At 44.6% G+C, this 17,688-nt stretch overlaps 1 protein-coding gene across 2 annotated transcripts; it reads left to right on the top strand.

Moving 5' to 3' along the window:
• Positions 1-5,238: 5,238 nt before the first annotated feature.
• DYDC1 (DPY30 domain containing 1) lies at positions 5,239-17,472 on the top strand. Of its 2 annotated transcripts, XM_054983714.1 has the most exons (6): positions 5,239-5,313; positions 6,122-6,297; positions 10,064-10,186; positions 11,745-11,840; positions 14,573-14,689; positions 17,252-17,472. In XM_054983714.1, exons 2-6 carry the CDS (start codon positions 6,151-6,153, stop codon positions 17,303-17,305), a joined length of 537 nt encoding a protein of 178 aa, XP_054839689.1. In that variant the 5' UTR covers positions 5,239-5,313; positions 6,122-6,150; the 3' UTR covers positions 17,306-17,472. The 2 variants fall into 2 exon arrangements, with proteins under 2 accessions (XP_054839689.1, XP_054839690.1); XM_054983715.1 differs by lacking the exon at positions 11,745-11,840.
• Positions 17,473-17,688: the final 216 nt, after the last annotated feature.

Here is a 17,688-nt window from a genome sequence, read left to right as displayed (position 1 = left end):
ACAGAATGCCTTTCAATTATTCCAGAGGTTCTTAACCTTTAATCTACTATTCCCACTACAGGCTCATAACCAACTAAACAAGTTTTTTAAAAGGAGGACATAAAATAGCACTCCAACACAAGGCACATTTATTTAAACAGATATATTTAAAATATGTGCATCCTATACACAAATCTCAGGCCTTTTGCTTGATGGCCCACTCCGTAATGTTAAGTTGGGATTCCTATTTTCTGAGGGATGCTTTTTAAAAAGGCGAAATCTAGGATATGGAATTATATCCTCAGTGCTGGAAAACAACTTTCCACTGCTGGCTGACAGAATCCATTCCAAGAGGGAAGACGGGACTGCTCAAAAATGCAAATACATTTTGTAGATTGGACATTAAGAATCACTGCTTTGCACTTTTTCACTCCCCTTGTCACACACACTCACACCTGCAAGCAACATTCCTGCTCTCTTACCCACCATGTGGTTTGCTGTTCAAAAAGAAAAAAGTCAGAGGTTTTGCTGCATACACATTGGGCTAATCCAGATAAACTCTCTGGATCACGGTCATGGAGTTCCATAGCTTCACCCATTTCAATTTTACTGCATTCAGTAAATGCAATAAAATACTGGTCCTTTCTAATGAAGACCTGCCTTCCTTCTGCTCATAAGCTGGTTTCCTCCAAATTCTGAAATGAATTATATAAAGCATTGCAAAATTCATACTTTAATTGTAAGATGCCCCCACACACAAACATTTTGTTAACTATCAGAACAAAAATCAAGCAACAGTGATTAATGCACGATGTGTTTGCTTTTTAAGAAAATGCCCTGTTATATTTTCTAGGGGAAGAAGTTGCATTTGGGATCTTACAGGCTTTTTTGTACTTCAAAGAATGGATGAATTTGCTGTGTTTTGCTTTAAGCAACATAAAAAAACCCTCTGCTAAGCTTCTGCTTCTCAGTTAGTGATCAGATTTTAATAAGCCAATAATACATTCCCAATGAGACACATCTTGTTAATTATCAGAACAAAAATCAAGTAACAGTTTCCTGTGGCAATTAAGCAGATTTCTAACCTCTTTCCTAGAAAAAACTTCATCTGCTTCATTTTTGTGTGGCAAGCTACTGTTAAGAGACACAGAAGCAGGGCTAGAGGAAAACGTGACAACCCACCTGGATTACTATATAACTATCTAAATTGTACATCTAGCCCGTGTGTGATTGGAACTGGCAATCGCCCAGGGCAGGAAATTGCATAAGAACTGATGGGGTGGGATGGGGTCATGTAAACTTACACCCTATCTTAATAAATGTGCTCAATCCAAAGCATAATTCAAATCAGAATATACCAGAAAGCAAGTATGCTAGCTTGTAAGTCGCAAGACCAGCCAGTCAGCTTCCATCCATCTCATGGGTCAATTTCAAAGCCCAAATGTACTTCTAACTGGTAATAAAATGAGCACTCCGGCCTATCCTTTGAGCTTAGAGGCAATGTTCCCTCTAAGCTGTACAGCGTTGTGAGCCAAAAATCTACTCATGAGCCAAAACAAGAAGTTGCATTAAAGTTTTGAGGGCACCTCCTTAAAAAAAAAATTCAGTCTACAACCATATAAAATGTACAAACTATAAACTACTTTAATTTGTATTGTTTCTCACTTAGAGAAAACAATGCAAGCAGTCATTCATACATGGTTTCCAAATATCAAACTAAATTACTCTGCAGGTAAAGTTAGTACCTGTAAGCTACAGCCGAGAAACTGTGAGCGGAGGAGTCAGAATCTGTGAGCAGTTGCTCGGTTACTCACATGAACGGGAACACTGCTCAGAGGGTGTGACAGACAGGAGAAGGTTCTGCCTTCTGTGCTCCTGGATCAGAGCAGACCAATCAGATTCAAAAGCTGACTGGAACTCCGATGGGAAGGAGTTTTAATTCTCAACAGCCAAAGGACAAGGAGATACAGCTGGGTTTTGGAGAGAAACAGGTTAGGAGGTATCCTAGTCTAGACATCAGAGTCCACTAGGGACTACAGTTACTGATTCTGACAGGAAGGGGTTTGGGAGCTGTCCCGATAAAAACGTGAAAAATGCCAAGCGGTCAGTTGTTATACTGCAAGCTGATTAAATAAACCTTGCAGCTCTTAATACTAACACGCGTCCCATCACCAAGTGTGTGTCATCTAGCTGGCTGCAACAGAAATGGAGACAAGCCATACTTACCATATGAATAAACTGGTTTGTCATTCACTGTAGAATCCAAGACAAAGAGGTCTGGATTCAAGCTGAGGTCCTCTGTGATACCCAACTAATAAATCCTAAGAGTGGCAAACACCCAAGAAGATAGAGTTAAAATTCAAGAACATCTGAACACTCTGTAGAAGTGGGCAGTTGTGAACAGGATGCAATTCAACATAGATAAGTGCACAGTATTACATCTGGGCCCCAAAAATGTGAAGCACAAATACAGGATGGGGGATACGCTTCTGGGTAGTAGTGTATGCAAAAGAGATCTTGGAGTAAGAATGGACTGTAAACTAAATATGAGCAGTCAGTGTGATGCAGTGGCAAAAGAGGCAAACTCAGTCTTGGGTTGTATCAAAAGGGCCATTGCATCGAAATCGCAGGAGGTCATAGCCCCTCTCTATACTGCCTTGGTCAGGCCGCACCTGGCCAAAATTGAGAGGGTGCAGAGGAGAGCAACAAGGATGATCAGGGGTCTGTAGACTGAGCCCTACGAGGAAAGGCTGAGGGCCTTGGGATTGTTTAGTTTGGAGAAGAGGAGATTGCGGGGGGACATGATTGCTCTCTTTGAATATTTGAAAGGCTGTCATTTGGAGAAGGGCAGGGAGCTGTTCCAGTTGGCAGCAGAGGACTCGAAGCAACGGGCTTAAACTACATGCACAAAGGTACCGGCTGGATATTAGGAAGAACTTTTTCACGGTCAGAGTAGTTCAAAAGTGGAATCAGCTGCCTAGGGAGGTGGTGAGCTCCCCTTCACTGGCAGTTTTCAAGAAGAGGCTGGATGAATATTTGTCAGGGATGCTTTAGGCTGATCCTGCACTGGGCAGGGGGTTGGACTAGATGGTCTGTATGGCCCTTTCCAACTCTGTGATTCTGTATTGGGATATATTGAAAGTGAAACAAGTTTTCCTTCCTTTCCGTATCTATATTTATAGGATCAAAAGACACATTATCCCCTCCCACATTTAGAATAATTGGTTTGCTTTTGCAAATGCAGCTGCTAGCCAACCTCCAGATGGGACCTGGAGAAGATCTCCCAGAATTACAACTGATCTCCAGGCTACATAAATCACTTGCTTGAAGAAAATGGCTGCTTTGGAATGTGATATTATACCCTGCTGAGGTCTCTCCCCTCCCCAAACCCCTCCCTAGGCTCCACTGACAAATCTCCAGGAATTTCTTAACCCAGAGACAGCAACCCTAGTTAGCAACAGAGCTTCACATATTTGCTTCATCCCCCCCCTCTGACTTTCCCCATCTGTATGTACTCCAAAGCTATTATATATTGGCTATTAGGAGCATGGTCATCGCAAGTATTGTGTGGTACCCCTTTGTTTTGTTCTCTTCATCGCAAATGCACTGTAGAGATTTCTTTTAAGATTTGAAATAGTCCAGTGGCAATAAATCATTATAGCACTATGGCCATTGCCATGGTTTTATTACCAGGCCTTAAAAAGCCCTCCAGTAGTGATGGTGGAGAGTACCGTCATGTTGTAGTTGATTTATGGCGACCCCTGCTGGGGGTTTCATGGCAAGAGACTAACAGAGGTGGTTTGCCTTTGCCTGCAATCCTGGTCTTCGTTGGAGGTCTCCCATCCAATTACTAACCAAGGCCGACCCTGCTTAGCTTGGAGATCTGACGAGATCCAGGCTCACCTGGGCTATCTAGGTCAGCCCCCACCCCTCAGTAGTACAGAAGGAAAAAATGATGGGAAAATGGTGCCCATGGCCAGCTGAAGGTGAGAAAACAGTGCCAATGTGGGCAGGACCTTTGCAAGGCAGGAAAATATGCACCATCCCCTCTAGCCAGTGTGGTAAAATGCTTGGGCTGCATTCTTTCTAAAAAGATTGATTAAAGAAGGTTTGGAGGAAGAACTATTGAGGACAGGAAAATCTGGCAACAGGAGGATTTCAGCATGATATCATGTCAAAACTCCATCAGAACTGTTTCCATTTCAAAGCCGAGGAGAAAAACCTCCATGCAGAAGCAGCTTAAGGTATTTTACGTCAGATTCGTTACTGCACAGAGCCCCCACCTCCGGTTATATGTGGAAAAAACTTCTATGAAAGAAATAAAAAAAAGCTATTAAAAATTCTTTTTCCTTCACTGCATATGCTCGTCGATTAATAAAGAATCAAGTAAAATGTGTCCTGATGGTTACTTGAGTGAGTTTCTTAGAATCTTAAAGGAGATTAGAGGAATTAATGGAAAAGAAGAGAGTGGTCAAAGGCTGGAGTGTAGCAGTTGGATGTAAAGGATGCAAAGGAATGCCACTTGCCTGGGGTTCACAGCAGGTAGGATGTGATGGTTGTTGGTTTCTCAAAAAGATATGGTTGGCCACTGTAGATAATGGAATGCTGGGCTAGATAGCGCCAAGGTCATACTCTGTCTAGGGTGTCATAAAACTAGATGGGTCACTGTACCAAAGTAAATTTGGACTTGTGGTTCACCATATCCAAGACGCTGGGAACCACTGCAGCAATGAACTGGTGAAACCTGTTCCATTCAAAAAGAAAAACATAAGCTTCATCAGAGCTTTTTTTCTGGGAAAAGAGGTAGTGGAACTCAGTGGGTTGCCCTCGGAGAAAATGGTCACATGGCTGGTGGCCCCGTCCCTGATCTCCAGACAGGGGAGTTTAGATTGCCCTCGGCGCGGAGGGCAATCTAAACTCCCCTCTGTCTGGAGATCAGGGGGCAGGGCCACAAGCCACGTGACCATTTTCAAGAGGTTCCAGAACTCTGTTCCACCACGTTCCAGCTGAAAAAAAGTCCTGAGCTTCATCAACTATACACCTCTTTGCCAGATATCTAACACAACATAAACCTTTCAGCTTCCAGCTGGATCTCCTTTCTGGTTAACAGAAAAGGTAGAAATCACATCCGTGGAAGGAGGGAGATAACAGAACCTTCAGGGAGATAGTTGCCTATGGAGGTGGATAGAACACCGGTCCTGTTGCTAGGATACCAAAGAGAAGCATCCAGATTTAACTGTTTCTTCCTCTGGATACCCACAGAGCTTTATTCTTCGGGATAATAGAGGAGAGAAGAAAAGACCACTAAGCTTTCGATTTCCCTGCACTAAGAGCGTGAGTAGACTTTAGATCAATATTCCTCTCTCCCCTGTGTTCTGAATTATACCTTTTAGGCAAATGGCAACTGAGGACCTTCTAGCTTGAACGGGCCTGCTCAGTCTTGATGGAATGAATTCAGTGTTTTGATGCGATAAAATCACCCTGTGCTCAATCGGACAGGAAGCCCTCTTCCAGTGCAAGCCCCACAGAAAAGGAAAGCAATGGTGCAAACCCGCTACCTCTAGCTGTTCACAGTTCACTTTCATTTGGATGGACCTATGCATGGCTTATGCCCCATGAATTCTCTGGATTGCTCCTTGACTCTGGTGTAATTTTTCAGCAGTGAACTCTTTTCAGATGGGCAGCCTTCAGTTCTGAAAACAAGCCTTGAATGGTGTTGTCCACCTCAGCCCTCAAGGTCATTGCTAGCAATCATTACTTTCTGGAGTTTATTGGTTGAAATATCTCGCCCAGTCTTTGACCTCAAGATCATCACAAGAAGGTTTGCTCTCTCATATCTCCTTAAAGGGAGTGAGATCTGTGGCTGGCAGGCAAGAATGTTTTCTACAGTAGCCCACCCTTTTGGAGCAGGGGTCTGCAGAAGTAAGGGCTGCCTCTTCTGTCATCCCTGCGGCAGTGTAAGGATGTATCATTTAGATGGGCCTTTTCTTGAGTGGTCTTCATGAAGTTTGTGTTAATGTTTTTAATATGTCAGTTCCCTCAGCTTTCATTCACTTTTTAAAATTTCAAACTACTTTGAGCGACTAGGAAAAGCAGTATAGAAAGACAATTTTAAAAGCAAGTACCATTTTCCCCATTTAAGCTTTGCTGCAGATATTTTGGAAGCAGAAAATGGAGACCGCGTACCTCAAAAAATGCCTTGGTCAATGCTTAGCAGAAGGTCTTGCAGAAGTGGCCGAATGTCGGCCAGCAGACCCAATAGAGTACTTGGCATTCTGGATTTACAAATACAGGAAAAATATGGATGAAGACTTGCAGGTGAGCTTTCAAAATCACACATTTTGATAACAATATTAATATCTAACGTTAGTCTTTAATCTTGGGACAGTAGGGTTGCCAATGGGAGTGGTTTTGGTGAGGAAATGGGGAGCAAGTGACATCATCTATGTCTCAACGTCACTTCTGGGTTAAGCCCAGAAGGAACGTAGGGTTGCAGTCACATCCAAGTTTTATTCAAAAGTGATAACAAAGCCAACATCCCTGTTTGTTTGTTTTTTAAAAATTCTCCCACAGCCATAGCAGGAGGCCTAACAGCCCAATAGAAGAAGCTAACATGGAATGTTAATTTTATAGAAGTATTGATATGTCTGGTGAAAAGATTTCTGCTGCTTTTATTTAACTATTAAATCTTTTAACTATTGAATGTCGCCTAGGGTTGCCCAGCCTGGCAACCAGCGGTAGACCATGTGGCAAAGACATGAGGGATGGCCGTCAGTGAAAGTATGATGTCACTTCCAACAAAACCAGGAAGTGATGTTAAGCCTATCTAGAAATGTATGGAATTCTGTGACAAAACCACAAGAGTTTTCAGCAATCCCTAGAAGAGACTGATGCCATATCTTGGTTTCCTGGGTTTTCCCTGAAGTAACATCATGCCATCACCAATGGCAATTCTTTCTCCCATGGCCGCTGGAGTACCAGTGGGCACATGGCCAGGGCTTTTTTTCAGGGGGAATGCGGGGGAACGGAGTTCCGGAACCTCTTGAAAATGGTCACATGGCTGGTGGCCCCACCCCCTGATCTCCAGACAGAGGGGAGTTTAGATTGCCCTCCACGACGCCGAGTAGCGCGGAGGGCAATCTCAATCTCCAAGGGCAACCCACTGAGTTCCACCACCTCTTTCCCCAGAAGAAAAGCCCTGCACATGGCAATCCTGTTCTTGAATGGGCCTTCCTAGAGCCTGGCATTAAGTAACACATAAGGTGAGAAATAAAATCAAGGGGGCCTAGTCCACTTTCCTTGCCAAGTGATAGAGTTTACACCCAAAAGATGCTCGCCGAGGGAGCCATGGCTAATGACAGCTGCCAATTTATACTGGAAATTCAAACTATGTGCGAGTCTAGGCCTTTTATCAATCCTTTGCTGAAATTAGGATTCTGATTGGGATGGAGGACGAAGTGGCATGGGAGGAAGAATGAATTGGTTTTGCAGTTGTAGGTTTAGCAAAAGCAGAATGAAGGCTGAGGTTTCGCAGCTGGTGGACTAGTAGAAGCCTGAGAGGGCTCCATGGCTACACTCTTGCTTTTGGGAAACTGATAGCCCTCTGTGTGGGCATTCACTACACTCCTGCTCAACAGGTGTTTTTAACAAACAAAACAGACTGGGGCAGAGCGGGATACACGACTGGGAGTGCAAGAGCCAGTTTGCTGTAGTGGTTAAGAGTAGCGGGACTCTAATTTGGAGAACTGGGTTTGATTCCCCACTCCTCCACTTGAAGCCAGGTGGGTGACCTTGGGGCAGTCACAGCTTCTAAGAGCTCTCTCAGCCCCACCCACCTCACAGGATGATTATTGTTATGGGGATAACGATAACACACTTTGTAAACTGCTCTGAGAGGGCATTAAATTGTCCTGAAGGGTGGTGTATAAATCGAATACTATTATTATTATTCCTCTTATTCCTGGTCTGCTCCTTTAAGCTTCTATGAGCTCTTAGGAGTTTGAATAGGCCAATGTCTCCATTGCTTTCTGTCTATTCTTAATAGACAGCCAGTTGCTCTGAGCATGTTCAGCTCTCACCAAGACATTTTGATGTTTTTCTTTAATGCAAACAAGAATTTTTCTGCATACAGAATCCACCCTCCCAATTATGGAGAAACACATTGTCTGTGGGTGAGCCTTTTTCATTGACTTACTCATAAACATTTGACTACGACATTGGCTACTGGAGAAAACAAACAAGCTGAGGCTCATGAGGATTTGGGGGGAATAAATAACATGGGAAATCCCCCCCCCCACACACACATATATACACACCAAAACCTCTCCTCCTGTGGCTTTCCCTTCCCTTCTGTTCTTCCTCTGTTGTAACAGACTCACCTGCTCATGCTGTGCCCTCTGGAACACACTCAGTCCTCATGGACCTCCCCCCCTCTTCATCTTTTGGTTAATTTAAAAATGTCAATGTCTTCTGCATTTTGGGAAGCCCGCCACATATGTAGAAACACCTGGCACTTTGGGGCAGAGTTACTACGAACATCCGTGTGAATTTCCATGTGAGAGAAACACATGACATGGGAAAAGAATTGTACCTACCCACAAATCTGAGAGGACGGGTATCTTTGAACTTCACGAACTTCTTGATGATGTACCCTGCCTCATTCATTTCTGCACTCCATTGGATCTCTTAATGAATTGAGACTTTATTCCTTTCTAAGAATGTTTTGCTGAGGGTGTTTATATTGGCTCATTGTATTTCTTTGTACTGATGATGTATAATTGGCAATAATTGTTAATGTTCATTTTTTGAATATGTAGAATATTTTGATAATTCTGGCATATACGTTAAGGTATTGAACGTTGACTGTATGGTGTGAGAACCTTTCTGGGAGCTTTGCAGTTTCTCCATGAAATACAATGAGTACAAAATAGAAAAGAGTCCAGTAGCACCTTTAAGACTAAACAACTTTATTGTAGCATAAGCTTTCGAGAACCACAGCTCTCTTCATCAGATGAATGGAGGGACTACATGCAGACTACAGTGTAACATGGCTAACTCCTCTGGAACAATGAGTACAGAAATTTATTTATTTTAGATAATTATACCTAATGTGCTAATGCACTTGGTGTCATGGCTGCTTTCAACAATTCTGCAAATATAATAGGAGACAACAAAACGGCTAAAAACAACTAGACCATTGTGGAATCATTGATGATGCAAATGTCTCTGCATTCACAGCAACATCCAGAGAGGCAGTTCTTGAGTTTCCCCTTCCGATTCCTTCATGCTTATGCCATTCCTGGCTCCCTGTGCGCTGGCTTTGAAAAGGAGTAGTAGGTATATCCAGGGCTTTTTTTTCTGGGAAAAGAGGTGCTGGAACTCAGTGGGTTGGCCTCGGAGAAAATGGTCACATGGCTGGTGGCCCCGCCCCCTGATCTCCAGACAGAGGGGAGCTGAGATTGCCCTCTGCGCCGCAAGCGGTGCGGAGGGCAATCTCAACTCCTCTCTGTCTGGAGATCAGGGGGCGGGGCCACCAGCCATGTGACCATTTTCAAGAGGTTCCGTAACTCTGTTCCCCCGCATTCCCCCTGAAAAAAAGCCCTGGGTATATCACTATAGCATTAAAGAGGTGGCAGAAGGACCAGCAGTGGTAGGGGTAGGAGAAATGGCCGATGCAAGGGAATGAGCAGAGGAAATGGTGCGGGATGTGGCGAGGGTGGTTTGGAAATCCACACCTTCCTATCCACCTGTGGGCTAACCTGTTTTCCAGAAAAAAGGTTCTGGAAGCATTGAAGCAAAGGAGGGGACACCACAGAAGCTGAGGATAGTGTCATGTGAATGCTCCCACTGCAGTTTGAGAGCTGAGGTGGAGCAAATCCGCTGGGTGGAAGCAGCTCTGTCAGAGACAAAACCAGAAAAGAACCATTTGAAGCAGCACAAACACACAACACTCTCATACTCCATCCTCGTGAGGGAACTGACCCTAACAAAGGATGCCCCCAGAACTTCCTGCTACTCAGGGAAGTGGTGAGTGCGAAATGATATCCTATTTATTTCCCCCCTGTTTTTTTAATTGCATGACTAGAGGAAATTGGAGAGGGAGGAGCTGGAGCGAGAGCGCGAGGAGGCCCAAAAAGAAGTGGAAATGTTAGAAAAAATGAAAGAGGAAGAACTTTTGATCCAGCAGAAGCTTGAAGAAGAGAGGCAGGTAAAAGGACGAAGCCACAAAAAGGTTGTGTGCATCTCTCCCCCCTTAGGATGGCGTCTTCAGCTTCCAAAGGTTGCAAAGATGTGGGCTGTTGAACACACTTTCTTGCAGGATATTCTGCTTCAGACTGTCAATGCTTGAATGCGTGCTTGAATGGGCTTCCGTATGACTTCATGGATGCTGCAGAGTAGGGGGTTGGGAAGAAGGGTTTAGGTCTATTCCTAATAAGCTAGTTTTGAATGCATCAGGAGTTCCAGGAGTTTGAGCTAGGTGAAGAGTGGGGGTGAGAGAGGGATGAGTGAGTGAGATGATTGGTTGATGACTGAGAGTGTGGGCGGAGTGAATGCAGTTTAGACTGGGAGAGAGAGAGAGAAAAGTCAGTCCGAAGAAAGCAGGCTAGCTGTGGGCTGCCTGAGTATATTGAAGTATTTATGAGAGAAATATAAGCTGTGTGGAACCTGAACTGAGCATGTTTGTGAAAGGACACTCAGTCAGGGAAAGAGAGGCCAGCTGTGTGCTGCCTGAGCAGGTTTATCACTGAGAGATTTCTGTCTTTCGGTGCTACACCTCTGAAGATGCCAGCCACAGCTGCTGGTGAAACTTCAGGAACTACAATGCCAAGACCACGGCTATACAGCCCGGAAAACCCACAACAACCATCGTTCTCCGGCAGTGAAAGCCTTCGACAATATATTGGAATATAATATTCCTGGTGGCAGCAAACTACCCAGAGGGTGTTAAGGGAAAGATTAAAAGAAAAATCTACCCTAGAGAAAGTAAAGGTCATAACAGGCAGTAATAAGGATGAAATTGCTTCTCCTCTGAATGCTTCAGAACTAAGAAGTGACTAGTTTAAATGGAAAGACAGCTAGACACCTTGTTGGAGGAAATATAAATGGGTGTGTGTTGGAAGTGGGGTTGCCAAGTTGAGAAATTCCTGGGGATATAGGGGTGGAGCCTGAGGCAGGCATGGTTGGGAATGGGCTTCAGTGGAGTACAATGCTGTAGACTCCACCCTCCAAAGCAACCATTTTCTCCAGGGGAACACTTCCCTGCAGTCTGCAGATAGGGCTGCCAAGCCTCCTGCTATGGTGGGAGGCCTCCTGCAGGTAGCTTCATTTGCCTGCTGCCACTCTGAGTGGCAGCAAGAGAAATTTTATTTTACCCAGAAATATCAGCTATGTTACAATGTCACTTCCGGGAAAAACCTAGAAGTGAAATAGGGGAGCTCTAGGAATCATGGGAAACTCCATGGTCTTACTATAGAGTTTCCAGTGATTCCTAGAGCTACTATACATCACTTCTGAGTTTACCCTGAAAGTGATTTTGCAACATACCAGCATCACTCACTGCCACACACACTTCCCCCCCAACTCTCCCATTAGTTATCAGAGTCAACGTGGAAATCCTATCTGGAGATCAGTTGTAATTCCTAGGACAGCTCCGGGTGCCATCTGGAGGTTGACAACCCTAGCTGGAGGGAATAATAACCTTTCCTTTTGCAACTCTGTGATAGGCCTTTTCATTAACTTCACATTAACCCATGAAATGGTTGCAGGCAGAGCTGGAGCGGCTACGTGAAGAGCAGGAGAGGCTAGAGAAAGAGCGAGCAGAAGAGCTTATCTTAGAACAGAAGCGGATTGCAGAGATGGAGGTGAGAGCGAATATCAACCAGCCTTTGCCCAAAAGCTCGCAGTACACAAATGCGGGCTTGCCTGCTTCAGATCTGAGCCTATCAGTTCCTGGGCTGTTTCAGGGCTGTATTATTCACAAGGCTGACCAGGCTGAAGCCTAGGGGCCCCGCAGGGACTAAGGGTCCATCAAGTTTTATATCCCCACATAAATTACAATTAATTGATTCTTTTATATAACCTATTTTAATAAGATAATTAACTGCTTCCTTATTGAAGTGAAATAAATTGTCTCTTATATTAAAACAATTATCCATAAATTATATATTTTTAATCAATTCACTTCAAACTATTACAGTATCAAACAACTACACCCCCAAAATGTGTTTTCCTGAAGAGTTCTACTAACGCAATAAAAGTAATTAAAAAATTGTGAATAGAATTCTTCAGGAGACTCTCAAAATGAATACAGGGCTATGTACTGCGGTCTAGTACCTACTGTACCAGGGTCCGGCTGTCAGCTGTAGAGAGGCGAAAGGTTGAAGTACCAGAGGGGGCCCAAAATACCTGAAAGCCTAGGGGCTCAGCCATTGGTTAATACGGCCCTGGGCTGTTTGGATATGATTCTTGTATACTGCTCTTCTTTCAGAGCATACATTGGTTCCTCCCATTTTATCCTCTAAAAACAACCCTGTGAGGTAGGCTAAGCTGAGTGAAAGTAACTGGCCAAGGTCACCTGTGAGCTTCATGTCTGAACCAGCCATATTTTATTGATTACATCACAGTGGCCCTCCAGATGTTTGAAGCAATTTATACAAAAGTTGTGCCAGTCTCTATGAGTTCAGGTAGGGTTGCTGGCTGTGTGATGGGAAATTCCTGGAGATTTCAGGGTTAAGCCTGGGAAAGGTTGGATTCAGGGAGGGGAGAGACATCAGTGAAGTATAAGGCCATAGATTCTGCCTTCCAAAGCTGCCATTTTCTCCAGGGAACTGATTTCTGTCATCTGGACGTCACTTGTAATTCTGGAAGATCTCCAGGTTCCACCTCTAGGTTGACAGATTTAAGTGCAGGTGAAGTTTGAAATTACTTCAGAGAAACAACAAACATTTGCAATATTCTAATCATATGCACTGACCAAACAGTACTTCAAAAGGTTCTTGCAAATACAACCAAGCTGGCACTGTTGACACTTTCTCCCCTTTCTGTGATTGTGTTGGTCATAAATATTCTGTTTAAAAGCAGCCGACATTCATTCCAGTTGTCAACTTTTCTGACTCTCTCTGGAAGTCTAGAGGGCCACTTCACACATTATAAAATCCTTGTGTTTCCCATAGGACTGCCAGGTGCCTGGTGGGGGTGGGCAAACTGCTGATGGTTTGCCCCTCCAGTGGCAAGAAGCCCAGTGATCTCCCGGCACTGGCAGGCAACCTGGGCAAACAAGTAGCGCATGCACTTCTGGCCAGCGCAATGGAGGTGATGTCATCTCCATCACTGCTGGAGGTGATGTCATTGCACTGGCTGCAGAAGGGCTCTTGCGCTTCGCATAGGGCTGGTTCTTTAAGAATCTGTGTATTTGGAGCCGAAATCCGCCCTGAATGAAGTGCGGGAACACTCCCGCAGTCAGCATGTCCTTGCCGGCATGATGACGTCTCGCAGTAGCATCATCACGCCGGCAAGGAACACACGTGCAACATGCACATGAAGATCGAAGAACAGTGAGTACTGCCGCACTCCCTCCCTGCTGGTTGCTAGGCAGATCTGGCAACCATAGCTTTGGCGCAGGTTCTGTCAAATCAGAAATGCTCAGAGGGTTCCATTTTCAGAACTTAATTCCCAGGTGCGCCCAGGCCCGATGTAGACTGGATCATTGCACATGAGTGCACTTTATAAAAGAAAAAACATATAAATATACTAAATCCTATTTCATACTCTATAGATTGTTTGTGGAACCTTCAGTTCCTTTACCCCGGAATTCCTCCAGTGAGGGAAGGGTATGCTCCACTCCCCCCCCTCCGCCCCCTCCTCCTGCCATCATTCAACTGCCTGGCAGGGGGAAAGGCGGGGGAACAGGCCTCCCAGGCGCACTCCTGCGGTGGCGCAACGACGTCCCAGGAGTGATGTTGTTGCGCCATCCTGGGAGTGCGCCTGGGAGGCCTGTCCCTCCTACTGTCCTGGAAGTTGCATCATCATGGAGATTTGGGAGCATGCACACGCTTTGCACACACATGAAAAAAAAACAAAAAGGTGAGTGCCGGAACCCTACTCAGGGAGTCATTTCAGGTGGGGAAAATGGTCCAGGGATAGGGTTTCCTGTGCCTGCTGGTGGCAGGGAAACATCCAGGGATTTCGGTGCGAGGTAGCAAGCCCCCCAGAGGTTGCCCTCCGCTGGCAGGCACCCAGGGAACATGCGCTGTGCACACACTCCCTAGGGGTGTGGCGATGTCACTTCCGGAAGTGATGTTGCGCCAGCTGTGGGAACATTCCCATGCTTTGCTAATCGGCCTCATGCAAAGTGCAGGAGCATTCACACAGTCAGTGGAAATGACATCACCATATAAGCCCCAGGGTGCACGTGTGCAAAGGATACCTCATGCCTGACGCAAGGTAAGTGTTTGGGAGCTTATCCTCCTGGCGGGAGGGATGAGGGACCTGGCAACCCTATCTGGGCAGATGGCTTGCACACATGGGAATTAATTTCTGAGCAAGACTCTGTCAGACACTCGCTACCATCTCTAAATTGAATTTGGAATTGTAGGCAAAGGCTGCAGCTGAAAAAGAGACACCAGCAAAGACCTTAGCGGAGTTAACAGATAAATACGGTGCTCCCCATTTGACCCGAGTCGAGGAGATAGATGAAATGGAGCAATCTGATGTAAGTACTAACAATAACTTTGTGAGGTAGGTTAGGCTGAGAGTGGTTGGCCCAAAATGAACCGCTCTTCCTCAAGGAAGGGGCTGTGGCTCAGTGGGAGGGCATCTGCTTGGCATGAAGAAGGACCTGAGTTCGATCCCCACTGTCTCCCTTTAAAAGGATCAGAGAATAGGTGATGTGAAAGGCCTCTTCCTGAGGTCTGAATTAGCAATACTGACCTTAAGAGACAATTGATTGGATTCCGTATAAGGTAGTTACATGTGTAATGTTTCTCCATGAGGCTCATGAGAACTAAGCATACCGCGGTCTAACCCAAATCGGAAAGTGTTTTCTCCAGCCCAGAATACTTGAGGGCAACTGCTGGTCATGCAGTGAGGCGCTTGAGTGGTGACTTGTCAAAACAGGTGCCTGAATAGCAGCAACTAGAAAGTACTGGCCTGTTGACCAGACCACAGCAATAAGTCACACTTCCCGCAGTGTCACCCTCGGCCCAGCCCAGTCAAAGGTTCCATAATACTTGCCAATTGCAGAAGTCTGTGTTGCACAATAGTTTCGTTCAGTGCCAGAAGAGGGTTCTGAGACCTCCACAAACAGCCCACCATACTAAACTCTAGTCCCCAGTTATGAGATTTCTATTCAAGCTCTGAAATTTTTGACAGCTGTTCTGCACATTTGAGTCCATTGGATTAAGCAGGCCTGATTTAGACTGGTTTGTGCTGAGGCTTTTCAGCACCTCTCATTCATATCAATTTATGACCTGACTTAAAAGTATGAGTGTGAAATGCAGGGCTTTTTTTCAGCTGGAACGCGGTGGAACGGAGTTCTGGAACCTCTTGAAAATGGTCACATGGCTGGTGGCCCCGCCCCCTGATCTCCAGCAGCACAGAGGGCAATCTCAACTCTCCTCTGTCTGGAGATCAGGGGGCAGGGCCACCAGCCATGTGACCATTTTCTCTGAGGGCAACCCACTGAGTTCCACCACCTCTTTCCCCAGAAAAAAAGCCCTGGTGAAATGTATTTATTTATTTAGCATGCTTTCTCCCAGGAGCTCAGGGCAGTATACATCCATCTTACTTCCTCCATTTTACTTTTCCAACAACGCTGTGAGGCAGGTTAGCCTGAGAGAGAGGGACTAGCCCCAAATCAACTCACTTAGCAAGCTTTATGGCAGAGTGACAATTTGAACTTGGATCGCCAAGATTCTAGACCAGTTCTCTCCCCATAATGCCAACCTGGCAGTGTTATATTTTCTAGTATTCATTAAATAAATGAATAGTCTATACATACATTTTTATATATATATGCTTTGCTTCAAGTGGGGAGGGGGAGGAAAGTTGTTTATCCTCTGTTGATCAACAGATAGAACGGGACCTCAGTACAAACAGCCTGCCCCACCCCCCAAGAAGAAGGACCAATGAAAAAAATATTCATCTGCAATACACCTTTATAATAAATAGAAAACCTGTTTGGTGAACATCATACATAGAACTATATTAAAACATAACAAGATTATGGTTTATGTACTTGTTTCAAACTTCCCTCAGATTTATACAAAAAATCTTCCCGATATGTGTAATATTTCTGGGCCTGCAGATAGAGATAATCAAAACGAGAAACAGCTTCAAGCAATTTTAATTTAAAGAGGAACTAAAATGTCTTGTACAGGAGCTTTGTTGTAGCACTAAATGTATGTGGTTTTATGGCACACAGTATCAGTACAACATGGTAACACTCCATTGTAGGACATGACTCCCTAAGGCAGGTAACCCAAACTCAGTCTGAGTCTAAAACGTATAGCAAAATTGCAGGGTTCCTTGGGGACTAACTTCAGTCAGTCTGCCTGTATTCATAGATTCTCTCTATGTGAGACATCTTACACGAGAATGCTTACGTGTTGGGAGATGCAACACACTGTCATTTTCACTTCCCCTTCAAGAGGCAAAGAAAAATTTTTCAAACCCTTTGAGGAGCGATCTTTGCAGCTCTGTAGAGAGAGGAAATTGACAGAACCTTCAGCTCCATCTTTTTAAACTACGCTTCCAGGCTAGCATTGCATCTCCCTACACTTGAGCGTTCTCGTGTAAGATGTCTCGTATACACAGACTCACAAAAACCCCAATATCTGACCTGAATTTTGAGTACAGCAGTGGGAAATGTGAATCCCGGTAATAATACCGTCCGAAAGTAGATGAATGTTTAACCTCCTACTATCACAAAAACATAATTCAAACATCATGATTCCATTACATCTTTTAATAAAATCTGTATAGCACATTCACCATTTGCTCCTATAAGAGACTTCCTACATGTTCCCTGGCACAGGTCTTTGGACCTTGATGAGTGTCATATTAACCGCTCATGGCACCCTGATTTATTTACAAAGTCCAAGGAAAAAAAAGATCTTTTAAAAAAACACTTTGTTTCCTGAGCAGCAGCATTTATTTGTTCACCAAGCAGCCTGAAGGCCATTTAAACGTTGACTCCTTTTTGTTTGCGGCTCACTTTATAAGCTCCAGTGACCAAAGCAATTAATTGCTCCCTTTCTCTTTGCCTGCCTTTTAGCACGCACTGCCAACTATTGTTGAGTCAGAGGAAGAAGATGCACCAATGGAATAAAGGTTTGTTTCTTTCCTAATGCCCGTCTGCTGCCCTGGATGTGGCGAACTTCAGAACTCTCTGGATGGGTTACACTGAGAAGACGGATGGTATAGCGGGCTAAATTAGACAATGACTCCTGCCGTTGAAAAGTGGGCTTGTTCTTCTTTAGAAAGAAAAGTAAATAAAATGAGGTTTCTCCATTTCTTATTGGAAAAGTCAATACCTTAATGAACAATGTATCCTAACAACCAGGTGGAATTATGATGAGGTATGCATTCCAGAGTAGAGTTTGGACCAAGTTAGGAAAGTTGTTTGGGTTGCCAGTAAGACCTGAACAATGACCGTTGTTAGCCCCCGCAGTTGTCGGTAGGGTCTTGAATGATAACTGTATCCTCAAAACA

This window comes from Eublepharis macularius, chromosome 6 (assembly GCF_028583425.1).
Source record: "Eublepharis macularius isolate TG4126 chromosome 6, MPM_Emac_v1.0, whole genome shotgun sequence".
Classification (NCBI taxonomy): Eukaryota; Metazoa; Chordata; class Lepidosauria; order Squamata; family Eublepharidae; genus Eublepharis; species Eublepharis macularius.
This window is presented reverse-complemented; position numbering and strand designations above follow the sequence as displayed.